This window comes from Oncorhynchus clarkii, chromosome 5 (assembly GCF_045791955.1).
Source record: "Oncorhynchus clarkii lewisi isolate Uvic-CL-2024 chromosome 5, UVic_Ocla_1.0, whole genome shotgun sequence".
Lineage (NCBI taxonomy): Eukaryota > Metazoa > Chordata > Actinopteri > Salmoniformes > Salmonidae > Oncorhynchus > Oncorhynchus clarkii.
The window spans coordinates 15,553,819-15,575,650 of NC_092151.1; the positions used below are offsets into that span (position 1 = coordinate 15,553,819).

At 44.1% G+C, this 21,832-nt stretch overlaps 1 protein-coding gene across 2 annotated transcripts; it reads right to left on the minus strand.

Moving 5' to 3' along the window:
- Positions 1-224: 224 nt before the first annotated feature.
- LOC139408419 (uncharacterized) lies at positions 225-21,442 on the minus strand. 2 transcript variants are annotated; one of them, XM_071152270.1, is made up of 19 exons: positions 20,788-21,442; positions 20,499-20,582; positions 12,812-13,045; positions 12,539-12,698; positions 11,664-12,166; positions 11,314-11,427; positions 10,993-11,085; positions 8,823-8,894; positions 5,724-5,810; positions 4,144-4,304; positions 3,949-4,028; positions 3,674-3,746; positions 3,442-3,517; positions 2,980-3,127; positions 2,627-2,705; positions 2,435-2,543; positions 2,200-2,308; positions 1,913-2,041; positions 225-948 (listed from the first exon to the last, which is right to left on the minus strand). In XM_071152270.1, exons 1-19 carry the CDS (start codon positions 21,376-21,378, stop codon positions 836-838), a joined length of 3,015 nt encoding a protein of 1,004 aa, XP_071008371.1. In that variant the 5' UTR covers positions 21,379-21,442; the 3' UTR covers positions 225-835. The 2 variants fall into 2 exon arrangements, with proteins under 2 accessions (XP_071008371.1, XP_071008372.1); XM_071152271.1 differs by lacking the exons at positions 1,913-2,041; positions 2,200-2,308 and having other exon boundaries at positions 628-948.
- Positions 21,443-21,832: the final 390 nt, after the last annotated feature.

Below are 21,832 nucleotides of genomic sequence, written 5' to 3' on the forward strand. Positions count from 1 at the left end.
CACACTCTTTATGGGTCAGGGGTCATCATAATGCTGATTGGTTAAACAATCTGTCCTCGGTTACACCGTTAGAGTGACAATAGCAGAGGTGCATAAAGATGGTTGCCCACATGGACTTACAACAAGTCCTTGTTTTAAGTGTGTGTATGTGTCAGCCAAAATGTTGAAAACAGTCACATTGCTCAAAACAGCTATGGTGCTAAAAACAGCCACAAAATAAAAACTGGATTATAAAGAGGAATTTATTAATCATTTAAAAATAATAATAATTCTAGAGTATTTTACAGTACACTTCTTGTGCATCACAGCAGGCTGCTGAGAAGAGAACTGCTCATAATAATGGCCGGGAAGGAGAAATTGGAATGGCATCAAACACATAGAAACCATATGTTTGATGTATTTGATACCAATCCACTGATTCCACTCTAGCCATGACCACGAGCCCGTTCTCCAAAATTAAGGTGCCACCAACCTCCTGTTATGTGCATAGTTTCCAGTGTTTTGTGAAGTTGTTGGCTATGACCAAGGGAGAAATCAAAAAGCAGGAACCCTGATTTTGTTGACATCATTTCATTAGCTTCGTTTTATCATCACATTTAGTCGTTTTCTAAATAGTTCAGTATGCAGTAGTTACAAATGTATCAGTTTGATTTAGGAACAGTGTAACTATTGAAAAGACAAACACATTCATAATCAACCATTACTTGGAACTGTACCATGTTTCTATCCACAGATCATTCATAGAGCCACTCTATCTCTGGGGTGCATCTCAATAATGTGAAAAAAGGAAAGGAGACAAGGAAAGGAAGCTCCTTTAGAGTATGTAGATGTGTCCTCACAGCTGACTCCTGTGTTTCAGGGTATTCCTGATCCAGTCAAACAGGTCCGCATGTGTGTGAGCCAACTGTATCCCAGCACAGTAGTCAACCAGCAACTCATACAGCTCACCTGAAACAGGGGAGAGGAATCAATCAATCAATCAAACTTGATTTACACGGCAACTAGGGGGATATGAGGTTTGACGAAACACAGTGAGGGGAAGGAGGACTTTCAGATCAGGTTCCACCTCCTGCAGTCTAATATTTACTATAGTTACTCACCCACTGTAGTTCTGTGTGTACTAACTCACCCACTGTAGTTCTGTGTGTACTAACTCACCCACTGTAGTTCTCTGTGTACTAACTCACCCACTGTAGTTTTGTGTGTACTAACTCACCCACTACAGTTCTGTGTGTACTAACTCACCCACTGTAGTTCTGTGTGTACTAACTCACCCACTGTAGTTCTGTGTGTACTAACTCACCCACTGTAGTTCTGTGTGTACTAACTCACCCACTGTAGTTCTGTGTGTACTAACTCACCCACTGTAGTTCTGTGTGTACTAACTCACCCACTGCAGTTCTGTGTGTACTAACTCACCCACTGTAGTTCTGTGTGTACTAACTCACCCACTGTAGTTCTGTGTGTACTAACTCACCCACTATAGTTCCGTGTGTACTAACTCACCCACTGTAGTTCTGTGTGTACTAACTCACCCACTGTAGTTCTGTGTGTACTAACTCACCCACTGTAGTTCTGTGTGTACTAACTCACCCACTGTAGTTCTGTGTGTACTAACTCACCCACTGTAGTTCTCTGTGTACTAACTCACCCACTGTAGTTCTCTGTGTACTAACTCACCCACTGTAGTTCTGTGTGTACTAACTCACCCACTGTAGTTCTGTGTGTACTAACTCACCCACTGGAGTTCTGTGTGTACTAACTCACCCACTGTAGTTCTGTGTGTACTAACTCACCTACTGTAGTTCTGTGTGTACTAACTCACCCACTGTAGTTCTGTGTGTACTAACTCACCCACTGTAGTTCTGTGTGTACTAACTCACCCACTGTAGTTCTGTGTGTACTAACTCACCCACTGTAGTTCTGTGTGTGACCAGTAGGTGGTGCATATCCTGCAGCTCTCTCTCCAAGCTGAAGTTCTTGAATGTGAAGAAGGCCACGCCCCTCTTAGCCCTGGCTGCAGCCATCAGCTGGACCAGAGCTGGGAGGGGAAAAACAACCAGATCAGATCACAGAGTCATTTTGTTTGAATTTTCAGAGTGGGTCTCTGTGGAATATCCTGTGGGTAGAGTTGAGTTATTGTTTGGGGGGTTAGGAGCCAGGGTCAACAGTTAGTAAGAGGTTAACAATTAGGGGTACCTTTAAGTTTGGGGTCTCCATTGAAGGCTCCGCAGCCCCAGTTTCCTGTGGCGATGTCAGGAAGGAAGTCTGGGCAAGTGTTGTCATCTGCCTTAAAGCCACAGTACGCCTGAGGGAGGATATTACAGGACACCACCGACATCAGATTTATCTCCAGCCCTGCTCTAGCTAGCACACCTGATTCTACTAATCAGCTGTAATCTGGCCCCTACAGGAGAGGAGGGTTGGCTCTCACCTTGTTGAGTTCCCTGGTGACCTGTTTCATGTTGTACTGTTCTCTCTGGTGTCTGAAGTGGAGAGCATCCATGGCCACAATCTGTCTATGTAGCCTCTGCCACTCATCCCTGCAAACACAGGCAGAGCAATCAGGGACTTTAGTGTGTGAGTGTGTGTGTGAGTGAGTGAGTTTGTGAGTGTGTGTGTTCACCTCTCAATGTCGTCTCTGTGAGGCCCTTCCCACTTAAAAGTGTCACTGTAGCCACTGTACTGACTGAACTGTTGAGAACCTACAGAGAGAGAGAGAGAGAGAGAGAGAGACAGAGAGAGAGAGAGAGAGAGAGAAAGAGAGAGAGACAGAGAGAGAGAGAGACAGAGAGAGAGAAAATGTGACGGAGTGAAAGGCAGAGGAGGAGAGATGATATAACCTGTGATCACACACACACACACACACACACACACACACACACACACACACACACACACACACACACACACACACACACACACACACACACACACACACACACACACACAGACACACACACACACACACACACACACCTGTGATGAAGAGACACTCATTGTCTCCTAGTTTCTCAGTGAAGAGTCGAGATACGATGAGTTCAGGGTTCATCAGGAACAGAATCTCCTCTTGAACCAGACCTGAGCCCAACACTCCACCTCCTATCATGTTACAGGCAAAGTCCGCCTGCAACACACACACACACACACACACACACACACACACACACACACACACACACACACACACACACACACACACACACACACACACACACACACACACACACACACACACACACACACTTACCATTACACACTCACAAATTCACAAACACACACACATACAGCATTACACACACACACACACACACACACACACACACACACACACACACACACACACACACACACACACACACACTTAGCATTACACAGTCACAAATTCACGAACACACACTTATACAGTGTTACACACACAAGCCAGTAGATGTCACCAACCTGTAACATCCCTGCTCCCTGTTCCTCTATGCAGCCTGCTGAGGTGACGTGGAGTTTAGGAACAGTCTCCTTACAACTGACACACAGAGAAAGACAAGAGGGGACATATTACGTTTGTCTGTGTGTTTGTGTGTGTGTGTGTGTGTGTGTCTGTGTGTGTGTGTGTGTGTGCGTGTGTAATGCTGTGTGTGTGTGTGTGTGTGTGTGTGTGTGTGTGTGTGTGTGTGTGTACCTCCCCCAGTTGGGCATGTCTCTGTCTCTGATGTAGCGCCTCTCAAAGGTCACCAGTCCACAGGGCCTGGTCGCTGTCATGGCAACAACAAGGGTCAAAGTTCATACAGGTAAACCTGGTTCCCACAGCAACTATTATCAGAGGGTATTCCTCATCGACACTCATCGACTGTCTTAAATAGGTTCCTGTAACCTACATTCTTTACCCTACAGTACACTACAGCACTTGTATTCCAGTCATTATAGTGACTATAGTAGTGTGTGGTAGTAACGTACCTGGGTCTGTGACAGTGTGGAAGTAATGAAGGAGGGCTCTCAGCTTCTCTCTCTTCCTCTCAGACCACTTTTCAAACAGACTGACAACACAGAGAGATAGAGTGGTCACATGTTATCATCTGTTGAAGTTGGAATACTTTGTGTTTGTCTCTATGTGTGTGGGTCCTCAGTGGAGTTTGTTGTGTGTGTTCTGACCTGTTAAAGTTGATGGTGGGGTAGTTGTGGTACTCTGCTCTGGGGTTGGGAGAGTTGCGGTGGGGGAAGGTGCAGTAGAAGGCGTTGGCCAGCAGACAAGCTATCTGACTCTGGGACAACGTGATGGACCGAGTCTGGCCCTTCTGGAGTAGAGGGATAGCCTACACACACACACACACACACACACACACACACACACACACACACACACACACACACACACACACACAGACACACACTTAACAGACTGAGTAGAGAACACACATTCAGTACCTCTACAATCTCTACCCTACATAGTGCACTACCTCTGTACCCTAAATAGTGCACTATCTCTGTACCCTACATAGTACACTCTCTGTACCCTTCATAGTACACTCTCTGTACCCTACATAGTATACTATCTCTGTACCCTAAAAAGTACACTCTTGGTACCCTACATAGCATACTATCTCTGTACCCTCCATAGTACACTCTCTGTACCCTACATAGTACACTATCTCTGTACCCTACATAGTGCACTCTCTGTACCCTACATAGTACACTCTCTGTACCCTACATAGTGCACTACCTCTGTACCCTAAATAGTGCACTACCTCTGTACCCTACATAGTACACTAACTCTGTACCCTACATAGTATACTATCTCTGTACCCTACATAGTACACTCTTGTTACCCTACATAGCATACTATCTCTGTACCCTACATAGTACACTCTCTGTACCCTACATAGTATACTCTCTGTACCCTACATAGTATACTATCTCTGTACCCTACATAGTATACTATCTCTGTACCCTACATAGTACACTAACTCTGTACCCTACATAGTGCACTCTCTGTACCCTACATAGTACACTCTCTGTACCCTACATAGTGCACTACCTCTGTACCCTAAATAGTGCACAACCTCTGTACCCTACATAGTACACTAACTCTGTACCCTACATAGTATACTATCTCTGTACCCTACATAGTACACTCTCTGTACCCTACATAGTACACTATTTGTACCCTACATAGTATACTATCTCTGTACCCTACATAGTACACTCTCGGTACCCTACATAGCATACTATCTCTGTACCCTACATAGTACACTCTCTGTACCCTACATAGTACACTATCTCTGTACCCTACATAGTACACTCTCTGTACCCTACATAGTATACTATCTCTGTACCCTACATAGTACACTCTCTGTACCCTACATAGTGCACTAACTCCGCACCCTACATAGTACACTATCTCTGTACCCTACATAGTACACTCTCTGTACCCTACATAGTACACTCTCTGTACCCTACATAGTTCACTATCTCTGTACCCTACATAGTACACTACCTCTGTACCCTACATAGTATACTATCTCTGTACCCTACATAGTACACTCTCTGTACCCTACATAGTACACTAACTTTGTACCCTACATAGTACACTACCTCTGTACCATACATAGTACACTACCTCTGTACCCTACATAGTACACTATCTCTGTACCCTACATAGTACACTTACTCTGTACCCTACATAGAATTCTACCTCTGTACCATAGTACATCATTCAGTTCCTATGTTGTTACCTTCTTGATATTGTGAGGCAGGCTGGAGGCCAGCTCTGCTATCTTAGGAAAAACAGACGTGTAGTATTTCTCTTCTTTGGGTGATTTCTAGAGGAGAGAGGGAAAGGAGAATATATCATTGTAAAGTGGTTGTTTTGGTCCTGGATGCTGATTTGTTGATTGCAGGGAGTTATTCACCCCAATCCCCGGGTAATACCTGTTCCTTTTGAAATATCAATGTACATCCACTGTCCCACAGCCCAGCCAGGCAATTTATAAACTTCATCTCCCATGGAAAAAAGTATCAAGACATTATTTTCCCATGATACTAGCTAGCATTTAGTTTTCAACAGCTGTGGTTTGTCTTAACCTTGCTGCCTGCCTCTCCAACTTGTGCAACAAAGTAGCATCTTTTAGAGATCTCCACTGTGCCATAGAGAGAATGAACATGACGAGACTTCTCAGCTTCTCTGATCCAGGCCAATTCATTTATCAGCATCATTATAATGGATATATCAAAATAAATGGCAATAGAAACAAATGTAAAACAAAAATGAAAATGGACATAGTTGGCTGTCATTTCAGCTGCTTGATGTGATTGTGTGTTAGCTTTAGCACTCTAGTCAATCAGATCCACTTTAGCCGACATCCGCATAATGGTTATTTTGACAGTGTCGGAGGTGGAACTGCGTTAGAGCTGTCTAATGCACAAGTTGTTCCTTGCATTATACCTAAAAAGGACATTGACAATGGCTGCAAGGAGTCACATTAAGTGAAGAGCATTTCGTATGGTTCTGTATGTAAATCAGAGTCAACCATTTAGTATGATAAGTTATGTTACAAAAACAAAAGTAGGGTGGTTGGTTAGGGTGCATGGGTGTGCGTATAATGAGAACATCTAGCAACCCAAAGGTTGCGAGTTCAAATCTCATCACGGACAACTTTAGCACTTTAGCTAACCCTGCACCTAAACCTAAACCTAACCCCTAGCCTAGCTAATGTTAGCGAGCTAGCTAACAACACCTAGCCACCTAGCTAGAATTCGTAACATATCATATGTCTTGAAAATTCATAACATATTGTACGTTTTGAAAATTTGTCAAATTTAATAAGAATTGTAATTTGTAACATACAGTATATATGGTATTGTAGTATTCATTGACTACAGCTCAGTGTTCAACACCATAGTACCCTCAAAGCTCATCACTAAGCTAAGGACCCTGGGACGAAACACCTTCCTCTGCAACTTGATCCTGGACTTCCTGACGAGCCGCCCCCAGGTGGCAAGAGTAGGCAATAACACATCTGCCCCTCTGATCCTCAACACTGGGGCCCCTCAGGGGTGCATGCTCAGTCCCCTCCTGTACTCCCTGTTCACCCATGACTGCGTGGCCAAGCACAACTCCAACACCATCATTAAGTTTGACGAAGACACAACGGTGGTAGGTCTGATCACGACAATGATGAGACAGCCTATAAGGAGTAGGTCAGAGACCTGGCCATGTGGTGCCAAGACAACAACCTCTCCCACAACGTGATCAAGACAAAAGAGATGATCGTGGAATACAGGAAAATGAGGGCCGAGCATGCCCCCATTCTCATCGACGGGGCTGTAGTGGAGCAGGTTGAGAGCTTCAAGTTCCTTGGTGTCCACACCACCAACAAACTATCATGGTCCAAGCACACCAAGACAGTTGTGAAGAGGGTACAACAACACTTATTCCCCCTCAGGAGACTGAAAAGATTTGTCATGGGACCTCAGATCCTCAAAAAGTTCTAGAGCTGCACCATTGAGAGCATCACCACCTGGTATGGCAACTGCTCGTCCTCCGACTGCAAGGCGCTACAGAGGATAGTGCGTACGGCCCAGTACATCACTTGGGTAAAGCTTCCTGCTATCCAGGACCTCCATACAGGGCGGTGTCAGAGGAAAGCCCTAAAAATTGCCAAAGACTCCAGCCACCCAAGTCATAGACTGTCCTCTCTGCTACCGCATGGCAAGCGGTACTGGGCGCCAAGTCTCGGACCAAAAGGCTTCTTAGCAGCTTCCACCCCCAAGCCATAAGACTGCTTAACAGCTAATCAAATGTCTACCCGGACTATTTGCATAAATCGCCACCCTTTTTACACTGCTGCTAATCGCTGTTTGCATAGTCATTTTACCCCTTCCTACATGTACATATTACCTCAATTACCTCGACTAACCTGTAATTGGCACATTTACTCGGGACCGGTACTCCCTGTATATAGCCTCGTTATTGTTCTTTTATTGTTGCACTTTAATTTTTTTACTTTAGTTTATTTAGTCAATATTTTCTTACCCTTAATTTTCTTGAAACTGCATTGTATGTTAAGGGCTTGTAAAGTAAGCATTTTACAGTTTACAACTGATGTATGTGACAAATAAAATTTGATTTGATACAAAATGGGTGAAGGACATCCACAAATTAATACATACCATATGAAACGTATCATATCATACTAAATGGAGTGTCTTGGATTTACCTACAGAATAATACGAAATACACTGAGATCAGGTTGCAATCCCAAGCAGCCTTGTTTACAATTTAGAACACTGGAATATGTGAGATGTAATCTACACCTCAATTAGGATAATAGAAATCCAAAACATAATTGTTAATATACAGACTACACTTTCTCGTTCTGAATGCGAGTAAGATGGGTGTGACAATGACCACAAGAGCAGTTGCTCACCAATTTGATGGCTTCAACCGAGTTCCACCTCCGACACCGCCAAAACATCTGATTGAATCTAGGCCTTAGTTGGTTAGCTAGCAAAGATGAAGTAGCTAGCCTTCATGGCAACCTTTTTGCTTAGAACATTTGGATTGGACGACCAGCTTGTTTGGTAAGCAACTTCAGAATCTCAGAACTAACTGGATTTTGCCCGCACTATAATGTCTGGTGGAAAAATGAAATAAAACAAATGTACGTATTAAAATAATTTTTTCAATGAAAACATGTCATTCGTCTTTGTTGGTAACCGTTTTACAAAAGCAATAAGGCCCTCGAACCCGGGAATTATTAGGAATAACACCCTCCTAAGGGCTGTTTTAACACCCTTAGAGAGAGTTCATTCACAGTGAAGTGGTAACTGACCTGAACAAAGGTATGCAGGGCATCAAAGGACCATTGATCTTCATACTTTGGGTTGTATTTCTTTATGGCTTTCTAAGTGGAGATAAACATGTAGATCATTGTTAAACAGTACTGGTCAAACATGCTAACCCCTACCTTAACTGTTACCCCAAACCCAGGTTAACCCGAGGGGGCATGTTAGGAAATGTTAGGATAATGGAGGCGTGTTAGGAAATGTTAGGATAATGGAGGCATGTTAGGAAATGTTAGGATGATGGATTCATGTTAGGAAATGTTAGGATGATGGAGGCATGTTAGGAAATGTTAGGATGATGGATTAATGTTAGGAAATGTTAGGATGATGGATTAATGTTAGGAAATGTTAGGATAATAGAGTCATGTTAGGAAATGTTAGGATGATGGATTCGTGTTAGGAAATGTTAGGATGATGGATTCATGTTAGGAAATGTTAGGATGATGGATTCATGTTAGGAAATGTTAGGATGATGGATTCATGCTAAGGAATGTTAGGATGATGGATTCATGTTAGGAAATGTTAGGATAATGGAGGCATGTTAGGAAATGTTAGGATGATGGATTCATGTTAGGAAATGTTAGGATAATGGATTCATGTTAGGAATTGTTAGGATGATGGATTCATGTTAGGAAATGTTAGGATGATGGATTCATGTTAGGAAATGTTAGGATAATGGATTCATGTTAGGAATTGTTAGGAATGGATTCATGTTAGGAAATGTTAGGATGATGGATTCATGTTAGGAAATGTTAGGATGATGGATTTGTGTTAGGAAATGTTAGGATACTAGAGGCATGTTAGGAAATGTTAGGATGATGGATTCATGTTAGGAAATGTTAGGATTATGGATTCATGTTAGGAAATGTTAGGATGATGGATTCATGTTAGGAAATGTTAGGATAATGGAGGCGTGTTAGGAAATGTTAGGATGATGGAGGCGTGTTAGGAAATGTTAGGATGATGGATTCATGTTAGGAAATGTTAGGATACTAGAGGCATGTTAGGAAATGTTAGGATGATGGATTCATGTTAGGAAATGTTAGGATGATGGATTCATGTTAAGGAATGTTAGGATGATGGATTCATGTTAGGAAATGTTAGGATAATGGAGGCATGTTAGGAAATGTTAGGATGATGGATTCATGTTAGGAAATGTTAGGATAATGGATTCATGTTAGGAATTGTTAGGATGATGGAGGCATGTTAAGAAATGTTAGGATGATGGATTAATGTTAGGAAATGTTAGGATGATGGATTAATGTTAGGAAATGTTAGGATAATAGAGTCATGTTAGGAAATGTTAGGATGATGGATTCGTGTTAGGAAATGTTAGGATGATGGATTCATGTTAGGAAATGTTAGGATGATGGATTCATGTTAAGGAATGTTAGGATGATGGATTCATGTTAGGAAATGTTAGGATAATGGATTCATGTTAGGAATTGTTAGGAATGGATTCATGTTAGGAAATGTTAGGATGATGGATTCATGTTAGGAAATGTTAGGATGGTGGATTCATGTTAGGAAATGTTAGGATACTAGAGGCATGTTAGGAAATGTTAGGATGATGGATTCATGTTAGGAAATGTTAGGATGATGGATTCATGTTAGGAAATGTTAGGATGATGGATTCATGTTAGGAAATGTTAGGATAATGGAGGCGTGTTAGGAAATGTTAGGATGATGGAGGCGTGTTAGGAAATGTTAGGATGATGGATTCATGTTAGGAAATGTTAGGATAATGGAGGCGTGTTAGGAAATGTTAGTATAATGAAGGCGTGTTAGGAAATGTTAGGATAATGGAGGCATGTTAGGAAATGTTAGGATAATGGAGGCATGTTAGGATGATGGATTCGTGTTAGGAAATGTTAGGATAATGGAGGCGTGTTAGGAAATGTTAGGATAATGGAGGCGTGTTAGGAAATGTTAGGATAATGGAGGCATGTTAGGATGATGGATTCATGTTAGGAAATGTTATGATAATGGAGGTGTGTTAGGAAATGTTAGGATAATGGAGGCGTGTTAGGAAATGTTAGGATAATGGAGGCGTGTTAGGAAATGTTAGGATAATGGAGGCGTGTTAGGAAATGTTAGGACAATGGAGGCGTGTTAGGAAATGTTAGGATAATGGAGGCGTGTGTGTGTGTGTCGTACCTCTACGTCACTCACTGATGCAGTGGTCTTATTGGCCAGACTCTCCAGCTGTTTAGAGACCACCTCCCACCGACTTCGCTCAGAGCTGGTTACCTGGGAAAAGTCAATCAATCAACCAACTAACCAATCAACCAACTAACCATTCAAGCAACTGACCAATCAAACAACTAACCAATCAACTACCTTACCACTCAACTCAACCAACTAACAAATCAATAATTCAGCCACCAAACCAAACCAATCAATCAATTAACCAAGCAACCAAACAATCGACAAATAATGTATAAATTAAACAGTAAAGGAATGATTCAATGAACACACCCATCCAGTCTTCATGAGGCTTTCTGGTGAGCAGGGCATCTTAACAAAGTCACTGTGCCACACATGACGTCCAAAATGAGGTTTCAATGTCATTTTTGGGTGGAACTCATTCACCTGAATAGGGAGGTAGACAGACATGAATGATCTGTTAGAGACAGCAATGATTTCAATACACATTTTCTGGTGTAAAGATCCTGTTCACTCTCAGACGCTTTTAAAACTATATTTTTCATTGAGCTAGACTCTCTTAACTATCTCACTCTACCTCCTCCTCATTCTCTCCATAATCACAAACAAAGAAAGACACCACAGTTATTCAGACCAGACAGAGCGATGCCAGAGAGTCTTACATTTATGAGGACGTTGTGAGTTCTGCTGAAGGACAGTGGCTCCAGCTCCTTGTGACACTCAGGGACTTTCTTCAGCTGAGAGAGAAAGCAGCACGACCTCTTCTCCTCCTCACCCCTCACTCCTCTTGTTCCATCCCTCTTGCTTTCCCACCCTATATCCATCGCTTCTTCCCTCACCCCCTCCATCTCTCTTTCAGTTGTTCCATCCCTCTCTCCTACCCTTGCTCCATCCATTTCAACTTCCCTCCCGCCATCCCTCTTTTTCTCACTTTCCATTTCCTTATGTTTCTGTCTTTCTTCCTCTTTCTTCCTTTCTCCATCCCTTTCTCTCTCACTGTCTCCGTGCAGTGATTTGGCGACCGGAGTGTTGTCAACGTCGACCAAGTTTCCAACAGGGATCTCGCGGCGTTTGACCTCCTGACCCCTGTCCTTGTCCTCCATGGGGTCGTCTTGATGCAGAGCAGCTTTCGTCTGGGAGCTGTGGTTGTTATGACATGCTATCCCTAGAGAGAGACAGAGAGACAGGAGAACACAGGATGACAATTTGATGCTGTATTTGATAGCTGTAGGACCTTCAATAAGAATAAGTTGATGTTATTATAATCAGTCAATCAAACTTGAATTGTCCCCAGAGGGAAATTTGGTTTGTGAGCAGCGGTAACATGATAGAAATAGTTAATTCAATAGTTAAGAAAGGTAATAGATGTTCTATTTAAGTAAAGGTCTTCATTAACACAGACAGCACAATTCCGATCTTTTGCACAATTATTGGCAAACGATCTGATATGATCTGATTGGTCAAAAGACAAATAATTGGGCAACAGATCAGATTTCGGACACCTGTAGAACTCGCAGATTTAGTATTTCCAACCCACCTGTAGTGGAGATCTTGGTCCATTCTCCTTTAAGGAGGTCTTCTACTTTCACTCTCAGCTCAGACACGGACTTATTCACATCTCCAAAGTACTGAAGAGGACAGACAATGATGCTGGGCAAGTCTGAAGATACACTGGGACTGGAGAGAGATTGATAACTCTGGACAGAGAGAGAGAGAGAGAGAGAGAGAGAGAGAGAGAGAGAGAGAGAGAGAGATTTACATTATTGTAACTTCATATTCATATCATGTATAGGCATGGCGGTATAGTCACCTGAAGGAAATGGATGTGATCATCTGTGTGTGAGAGTTTCTCCAGCTCAGCATCTCTCCTCCTCAGCTCAACTAGCTCCTGTTTCAGTGGCTCCAGTAGACCTTCAGCACGACTCACTTCAGCCTTCTCCTGAGCTCTGATCAGCTCCTTCACCTCAGAGCGCCTTTCCTCCATGGAGCGGATCAGTTCAGTAAAGATCCTCTCACTGTCATCCACTGCTGCATTTGCAGAACGCTGTTAGGAGAGAGAGAGAGGGAGAGGGAGAGAGAGAGAGAGAGAGAGAGAGAGAGAGAGAGAGAGAGAGAGAGAGAGGGAGAGAGAGAGAGAGAGAGAGAGGGGGGGAGAGAGGGAGAGAGAGAGAGAGAGAGAGAGAGAGAGAGAGAGAGAGAGAGAGAGAGAGAGAGAGAGAGAGAGAGAGAGAGAGAGGGAATTGTATGAGTGAGTGCTGTGTAGAGTTAGATATCCTGGTTTTTATTTCACGTTTTCTTTTCTTGGTGGTGTCTTTTTTTGTTCTTCCCCTGCATGATTAAGGTTATCATTATTGTTATTTAGTTGTTGTGGTAGAATTAAGTATATTGTTTTTCGTGTTGAAATTACCCTGGCTTTGGTGGGGATGGCGACCCACATGGGGACGCTGTGCCTGTCACTTCGGCACGGCTTTAGGTGTGTTACTGAAGCTACTGTCACTGTGGAGGAGTTTCTGGTCGCTGTAGGAGAGAATGTTGCTTATGCGTCATGGATGAATAAAGATGTGGTGGTTTTTCTTAAAGAAGAGCGTCTTGTTGATCGTATGGTTGAGCATGGTGTACTTCTTAAAGAAGAGTGTCTTGTTGATCGTATGGTTGAGCATGGTGTACTTCTTAAAGAAGCGTGTCTTGTTGATCGTATGGTTGAGCATGGTGTACTTCTTAAAGAAGAGCGTCTTGTTGATTGTATGGTTGAGCATGGTGTACTTCTTAAAGAAGAGTGTCTTGTAGATCGTATGGTTGAGCATGGTGTACTTCTTAAAGAAGAGTGTCTTGTTGATCGTATGGTTGAGCATGGTGTACTTCTTTTAAAGAAGAGCGTCTTGTTGATCGTATGGTTGAGCATGGTGTACTTCTTAAAGAAGAGTGTCTTGTTGATTGTATGGTTGAGCATGGTGTACTTCTTAAAGAAGAGTGTCTTGTTGATCGTATGGTTGAGCATGGTGTACTTCTTAAAGAAGAGTGTCTTGTTGATCGTATGGTTGAGCTTGGTGTACTTCTTAAAGAAGAGTGTCTTGTTGATCGTATGGTTGAGCATGGTGTACTTCTTAAAGAAGAGTGTCTTGTTGATCGTATGGCTGAGCATGGTGTACTTCTTAAAGAAGAGTGTCTTGTTGATCGTATGGTTGAGCATGGTGTACTTCTTAAAGAAGAGTGTCTTGTTGATCGTATGGTTGAGCATGGTGTACTTCTTAAAGAAGAGTGTCTTGTTGATCGTATGGTTGAGCATGGTGTACTTCTTAAAGGAATGTTTATTCAAGTTACGCCGCTTTTTTCTCTGTCAACAAGGGTAGCGATTTCAAATGTACCGCCGTTTATTCCCAATGAGCTGTTGGAGCGCGAGTTATTGCGGTTTGGGAAGTTTGCAAGTTCAATTAAGATTGTCCCGTTGGGTTGCAAACACCCGGCTTTGAAACAGGTTGTCGTTTTGGCGACAGGTGTTTATGTTTTTGGACTCACCGGAGCAGACTTTGTAGTTATTGTTTAAAGTCAAGTATGACAACAGACTGTATATGGCTCATGCTAATACGGGTAGTCAACGGTGTTCTGAGTGTGGTGATGTTGGCCATAAGCGACATGCTTGCCCGAAAAGGGAGAAGGCGGAGGGAGGGGCGCAGGTGGTCCTCGTAATGCCTGGGCCCGCTGATGTAGGGAGAGGTGGGCCGACAGCGGTAGAGCAGCATGTTGCTGAGGAACAAGTTGTCAGTGTTGAGGGCACGGAGTTGCAACTTGCACCAGAAGGGAATGTTATGCAGCAGAAAAATATTGTTGTAGAAGGTAAGGACAGATCTGAAGAGCTATTTTCTCAGACTGGTGAGGAGTTGTCCAGTACGAGTGCTGGGGTACAGGAGGGGGTTCATGTGGAGCTAATCTCCCAGGTAGTGGAGGAGATGCCCACTATGAGTAACGGGGTACAGGAGGGGGTTCATGTGGGGCTAGTCTCCCAGGTAGTGGATGAGATGCCCACTATGAGTGATGGGGTACAGGAGGGGGTTCATGTGGAGCTAATCTCCCAGATAGTGGAGGAGATGCCCACTATGAGTAATGGGGTACAGGAGGGGGTTCGGGTGGGGCTAGTCTCCCCACCTGGAGGAGATGCCTGGTACGAGTGATGGGGTGCAAGTGGGGGGTGTTCAGAGGGATGTGGTAGAGGGGAGTCAGTGGTCTGTGGCCTCAGCTGAGGATCAGGAGAAGGATATGGATATCTCTATTGATAAGATAGCAGCTGGTATCGACTCAATTACAATCTAGAGGAGGTAAATGGGTTCCTGGATCAGACATTTGGGAAATCTGTCAAATTGGCAGATTTTTTTGATGTTGATAGATTTGTGAGGTCAGCTGTGATGTTACAGAAGAAGGTGGGGTTAGACCAGCTGAGTGAGAAGAAGTGTTTTCGCTTGAGGATATTTGTTACTGCTGTTACGGCAGCAAAAGGTAGTGGGAAACATGGTAAGGTTAAGAGAAAATTAAAACAATGATGATGATCATGCTTCATAGGGTGTTTTATTATTCTTTCTGGTTTCTCTGTGGTTTCTTCTGCTTTTCCTTTCTCTTTTCTATATGGAGGTACTAAGGGTAGGTTCTGTCAATATTAATGGAGGAAGGGACAGGAATAAGAGGGTTTGGGTATTAGAAGTAATAAAACAGAAAAGGCTTCATGTAGTTTTTCTACAGGAGATGCATAGTGATGAGGCTAATGAGGTTCACTGGGGTATGTGGTGGGATACACTCAGTCATGGTACTAATTTCAGCGCTGGGGTGGCAATCTTGTTTTCCTCAGGCTTAGGGGTGACTGTGGTATCTACAACAGAGATTGTCAACGGTCGGGTTTAATTGGTCAAGGCGGATGTTATGTTTAAATGTTTTATTTTATTTTTTATGTTTATGCTCCTATTGAGGGTACAGTATTGCTGTATTTGATCAAATAAAGGAAACCTTAAGACAGTGTGACCAAGAGGGGTGTATGGTTTTAGCGGGGGACTGGAACTGTACAGTGGAGTTTACTGTTGATCGCACTGCTGAAGAACCTCATCTGCTGTCAGCAACTTGTCTGTCTGGTTTATTAACTGAGTTTGAGCTTTCTGATGTGTGGAGAGTAAGGAATGCAGAAGTTAGGCAGTACACATGGTTAAAAGTTAATGAAGGTCGTGTCAGTGCAGCAAGGTTAGACAGGTTGTATGTATCTGAGCACTACTGTAGTAGGGTTGGAAGGTTAGACAGGTTGTATGTATCTGATCACTACTGTGGTAGGGTTGGAAGGTTAGACATGTTGTTTGTATCTGATCACTACTGTAGTAGGGTTGGAAGGTTAGACATGTTGTTTGTATCTGATCACTACTGTAGTAGGGTTGGAAGGTTAGACAGGTTGTATGTATCTGATCACTACTGTAGTAGGGTTGGAAGGTTAGACATGTTGTTTGTATCTGATCACTACTGTAGTAGGGTTGGAAGGTTAGACAGGTTGTATGTATCTGATCACTACTGTGGTAGGGTTGGAAGGTTAGACAGGTTGTATGTATCTAATCACTCCTGTAGTAGGGCTGGAAGGTGTGATATTACTCCTGTATGTTTCTCTGATCACCATATTGTTACTGTTGATATTCACTTGTCCTGTCCACGAAGGTCATCACCTTATTGGTATTCTATTGCTAAGTTGTTACATGATGTCATGTTTTGTGAAAGGTTTCTGTTGTTTTGGGAAAAATGGAGGGTTATAAAAGGGAATTTTGAGTCCTTGAGGCAATGGTGGGAGGTTGGGAAGGCCCACATACGATTGATTGTTTTGTCAACAGTATACTGCCCTGTCTCGTATTGGAGTTAAAGAGACTATCAGGGCCCTTGAACAGGACATCAAATCTATTGAGTTGAAGTTGCTCACTCAGAATGACCCCGGACTAGTTATGAACTTACAGGACAAGAGACATGAACTGAGGTTGTTTTTACATGAAAGAGTGAAGGGTGCCTTGATTAGGTCTCGTTTTGCTACCCTCAAGGATATGGATGCTCCTAGCGCTTTTTTGAAAACCTAGGACAGTCGACAATGCAACGTAAACAGATGGTCTGCCTTCGTCTCCCTGATGGGAAGATGACGACGGATGACAGTGAAATGCGCCAACATGCCGTGAATTTTTACTCTGCCCTCTATAAGGCGCAGGATTGTGATTCTTTGTGTACTAAACAGTTGTTACACGGTCTTCCTCAATTGGGACCAGAGCAGTGAGTTGCTTTGGACTCTGACTTTATTCTGCAGGAGCTGTCCACAGCAGTTATGCAGCTCTCAACAGGCCGAGCCTTTGGCATCGATGGTTTACCATCTGAGTTCTATAAGCACTTTTGAGGGTCTATTGGGGAGGATTTTTTTGAAGTGGTGTGTGAATCTTTTCATGAGGGTTCTCTTCCTGTATCCTGTCAACGTGCTGTGCTTTCATTGTTGCCAGAAAAGGGGGATTTGGTTAATATAAAAAATTGGCGACCTGTTGCATTGCTGTGCGCAGAATATGAAATTGTATCTAAATGTCTCTCAAACAGGTTGAAAGAGTATCTGGGGCTGTTGGTCCATAAGGACCAGTCTTACTGTTAACCTGACCTCTCTGTTGTTGATAACTTGTTTCTAATAAGAGATGGTTTAGACATTTGTAAACTGTCTGATGTGAATGTGGGTTTACTTTCTTTGGATCAGGAGAAGGCTTTTGACCGTGTGGACCACCAGTACTTGTTCAAGACAATGAAAACCTTTGGGTTTGGGGATGTTTTTTGTCTTGGATGAGTTTACTGTATGCTGGGGCCTTGTGTATGGTGAAGGTGGGGGGTGGTTTGAGTTCCCCCATCCCTATCCAAAGGGGCATCAGGCAGGGATGCCCAATTTCAGGGCAGTTAACCAATGCTTTGTTTTTTAAGAGCGAGGCTTACTGGTTTCTCTGTGCCAGGAGTAATGAAGGGTCCCACGATAGCGCTGTCTGCGTATGCAGATGATGTGACAGTTTTTATTACAGGGGCCTCGGATGTTAAGGTTCTCTCAAACGCTTTAAAGTTGTATGAGGGGGCCTCCTCAGCTAGAGTCAATTGGGAAATGAGTGAATCGCTGTGGGCAGGTCAGCTTCAGACGGGGTCTGCTCCATGGTTACCAGGGGGGCTTCAGACAGGGTCCGCTCCACGGTTACCAGGGGGGCTTCAGACGGGGTCTGCTCCACGGTTACCAGGGGGGCTTCAGACTGGGTCTGCTCCACGGTTACCAGGGGGGCTTCAGATTGGGTCTGCTCCACGGTTACCAGGGGGGCTTCAGACTGGGTCTGCTCCACGGTTACCAGGGGGGCTTCAGACTGGGTCCGCTCCACGGTTACCAGTAGGGCTTCAGACGGGGTCTGCTCCACGGTTACCAGGGGGGCTTCAGTGGGGCAGAGATGGGATGAAGACTTTGGTTTTTTTTCTAGGCTCTGATGTATTTCAGAAAAATAACTGGGAGGGTGTAGTGGAGAAGGTGTGTGCCAGATCGTCAATGTGGAAATGGGTTCTACCCCAGCTGTCTTATAAGGGAAGGGTCCTGGTAGCTAATAATCTTGCTGCCTCTACCCTGTGGCACAGATTAATGATTTTACAGCTACCCGGGGGTCTGATACCAGAGCTTCAGAGGACCCTTGTCAATTTTTTCTGGTCTGGACAACACTGGATTAAAGCTGCAGCCCTGTACCTGCCACTGTACAAGGGTGGGCAAGACATGGTGGACATTTCTTCCAGGATCATGGCTTTCCCAGTTCAAGCAGCCCAGAGACTGTTGTACAGTGACGGTTCTAGCTGGGTCGACACAACCTATACATTGATGAGGAGAGCGGGCTGTTTGGGCTTAGATAAGCACCTTTTTCTCTTAACGCTGGAGGGGTTGATTTGTCTGGTCTGACTACATCTTATGAGTCTGTTATGCAGGCTTGGAGAGTTCTTGTCAAGTCCCGTAAGGCCGGCACACCACCAGGGATGTGGCTTTTTGAAGAGCCTCTTTTTTTACAACACTGACATCCAGTCCCGTGCTCTGGGTTCAGCCAGCCTACGTTCATGCTTATTAGGTGAGGGGTGTACTAAGCAGATCGTTGGAGGAGCTTGGAGAAAGAGCAGGGATCCGATCATCTCGCCTACTGAGGAAGGTCGTTGATGAGGTCTGTGAATCCTTGCCAGTACTTCATCTGCAGTATGTGACACTTCCAATTCTGATCGGTGGAAGGAGGGTCTAGATTATGTGTTCCCTGCACTGATTGTTAGTGCTGTGGCGGGGGACTTCGAGGAGGACATGGGGATGCTGCTTTCCTTCGAGACCCCGGAGCTGGGGGACTTCGAGGAGGACATGAGGATGCTGCTTTCCTTCAGGACCCCGGAGCTGGGGGACTTCGAGGAGGACATGGGGATGCTGCTTTCCTTCAGGACCCCGGAGCTGGGGGAGTTCAAGGTGGTAGGAAAGAAGGCCATGTATAAAATCTGTGTAAAAGTGTCCCATGCCTCTTCCCTGGAAGGGGTAAAATTGACAAGGTGGGGGATGTGTTTAATTTAATTTAATTTGGCAAGTCAGTTAAGAACAAATTCTTATTTTCAATGATGGCCTAGGAACAGTGAGTTTAACTGCCTTGTTCAGGGGCAGAGTGACAGATTTTTACCTTGTCAGCTCGGGGATTTGATCTTGCAACCTTTCGGTTACAAGTCCAACGCTCTAACCACTAGGCTACCTGCCGTGTTGGGCCCAGGTGCACCCCCAAAAAGCTGTTGGCGGTCTTTATACAAACTGCCTATTGAAAAGAGGACAGCTGACCTACAATGGAGGATAATACATGGAGCCATAGCCACCAATATGCATCTGGTATATCTGGATCCGACAGTTGGGGAAGGGTGTCCATTCTGTGCTGAGTCTGAAACTCTGGCACATCTGTTTCTACAGTGACCCAGGTTGGTTGGGATGATTGACCTGATCACTTCTTGGTTCTTTGGGAGAGGTGTTCTCTTTCCAACGTTTTATATTAAAGTACAGGTTTAGTTGAAGGGGTATAGTTATTTTGCTTAATTTTGATTTAGGGGCAGCTAAATTAGCAATATGGAAGACCCGAAAGAACAGTATTGGGGGACAGGGGTCTGTGGATGTGGTGGGAATGCTGGAGGGAATGTTGGCAGCAAGACTGAGGGTTGAGTTGCCTATTACAAACTGGTTAACAATATTGATCTGTTTGAGTATATGGGGTAATCAGAGTCTGTTGTGTTTAGTTACTGTGGAGGAGGATTTGGTGTTGTGTTTTTAATTAATGTGTAACTATGGTTTTGTATTAGTTTGTCTTGTGTTGTGGGTTCCCAGACCCAATAAAGATTATTTTAAACTCAAAACTCTCTCTCTCTCTCGCTCTCTCTCTCACTTGACTGGAGGAGGGAAGTGAAATGGTGCATCTCTTCTGGTCAATAATAATAGTCACCTTAAGAGACTCCACAGCCTGTTGGATCTCCTTCAGCACCTTCTCTCTCTCCTGGACATTCTGCTGACTCATCCCCAGCTGACTCTGTGGAGAAACACTCTTTATTGAGCTACCAAGTTTTATGTGTCCAATAAGTCACAGTAACTAACAGGATAGAGATGAATGTTGAGAAAGTCCCTTTGGAAAACTATGATCTATGTTGTTTGTTAAAAAAGGCCAGCCATCTCAACCCATTTTCTCACCTTCATAACCTGTCAATCACTTAGCAAACAAGTTGTTCTGGTCTTACCTGTATCTCAGTCCTCTCTGCTGCAGCTGACACTGTATCATGGCCTTTATGTTTATCCATCACACAATGATAGCAGATGCACTGTTGATCGGTACGACAGTAAACCTCCAGCAGTTTGTCATGATGAGAGCAGATCTTCTCCTGTAGTTGTGCGGTGGCTTTGACCAGCTTGTGTTTCTTTAGTCCAGGAACATCATAGTGAGGCTGGAGGTGAGTCTCACAGTAAGACACCAGACACACCAGACAGGACATGAGGGCTTTCTGCTTTCTGGTCCCAGTGCAGAAATCACACGCCACATCTCCAGGTCCAGCATAGCACAGAGCAGGGGGAGCAGCCTGGAGTCCTGTCTTCTTCAGTGTCTCCACCACCTCAGCCAACATGTTATTTTTCCTCAGAGTAGGCCTTGGAGTGAACGTCTGTCTGCACTGAGGACAACTGTAGATGCCCTGATCGTCCTGATCCCAGTAGCCCTCAATACAACTTCTACAGTAACTATGTCCACAGGGAATAGCCACTGGCTCCTTCAGTAGATCCAGACAGACAGAACAACAGAACTGGTTCTGGTCTAGTAGAACTCCCTGCTGAGCCATTTAGACTGTTGTTGTTCACTCTCACACAGACAGACAGACAGAGAGACTCCGATCAGTTTCATTTCCTCAGAAGAGAATTTGTGGAAGGGGAAGGGACTTCCTGGTTCTGCTAGGGTGTAGTTAAAGAAACAGAGGGAGGAGGGGAGAGAGAGAGAAAGAAACAAGAGAAAAGGTGTGTGTTTGTGTGTGTGTGTGGGGGGGGGGGGACAAGAGAAAAGGTGTGTGTTTGTGTGTGTGTGTGGGGGGGGGGGACAAGAGAAAAGGTGTGTGTTTGTGTGTGTGTGTGGGGGGGGGGGGACAAGAGAAAAGGTGTGTGTTTGTGTGTGTGTGTGGGGGGGGGACAAGAGAAAAGGTGTGTGTTTGTGTGTGTGTGTGTGGGGGGGGGGGGGGGGGACAAGAGAAAAGGTGTGTGTTTGTGTGTGTGTGTGGGGGGGGGGACAAGAGAAAAGCTGTG

Bases quoted from the DNA above. Each gene is read 5' to 3' on its own strand.
- LOC139408419 (XM_071152270.1), bottom strand. From the start codon at position 21,378: ATGGCTCAGCAGGGAGTTCTACTAGACCAGAACCAGTTCTGTTGTTCT. The intron at 12,167-12,538 runs GTGGGTTGGAAA...GTCTCTCTCTAG, and splicing joins GACCAAGATCTCCACTACAG to GGATAGCATGTCATAACAAC. The intron at 11,086-11,313 runs GTGTGTTCATTG...GACTTTTCCCAG, and splicing joins GCCTCATGAAGACTGGATGG to GTAACCAGCTCTGAGCGAAG.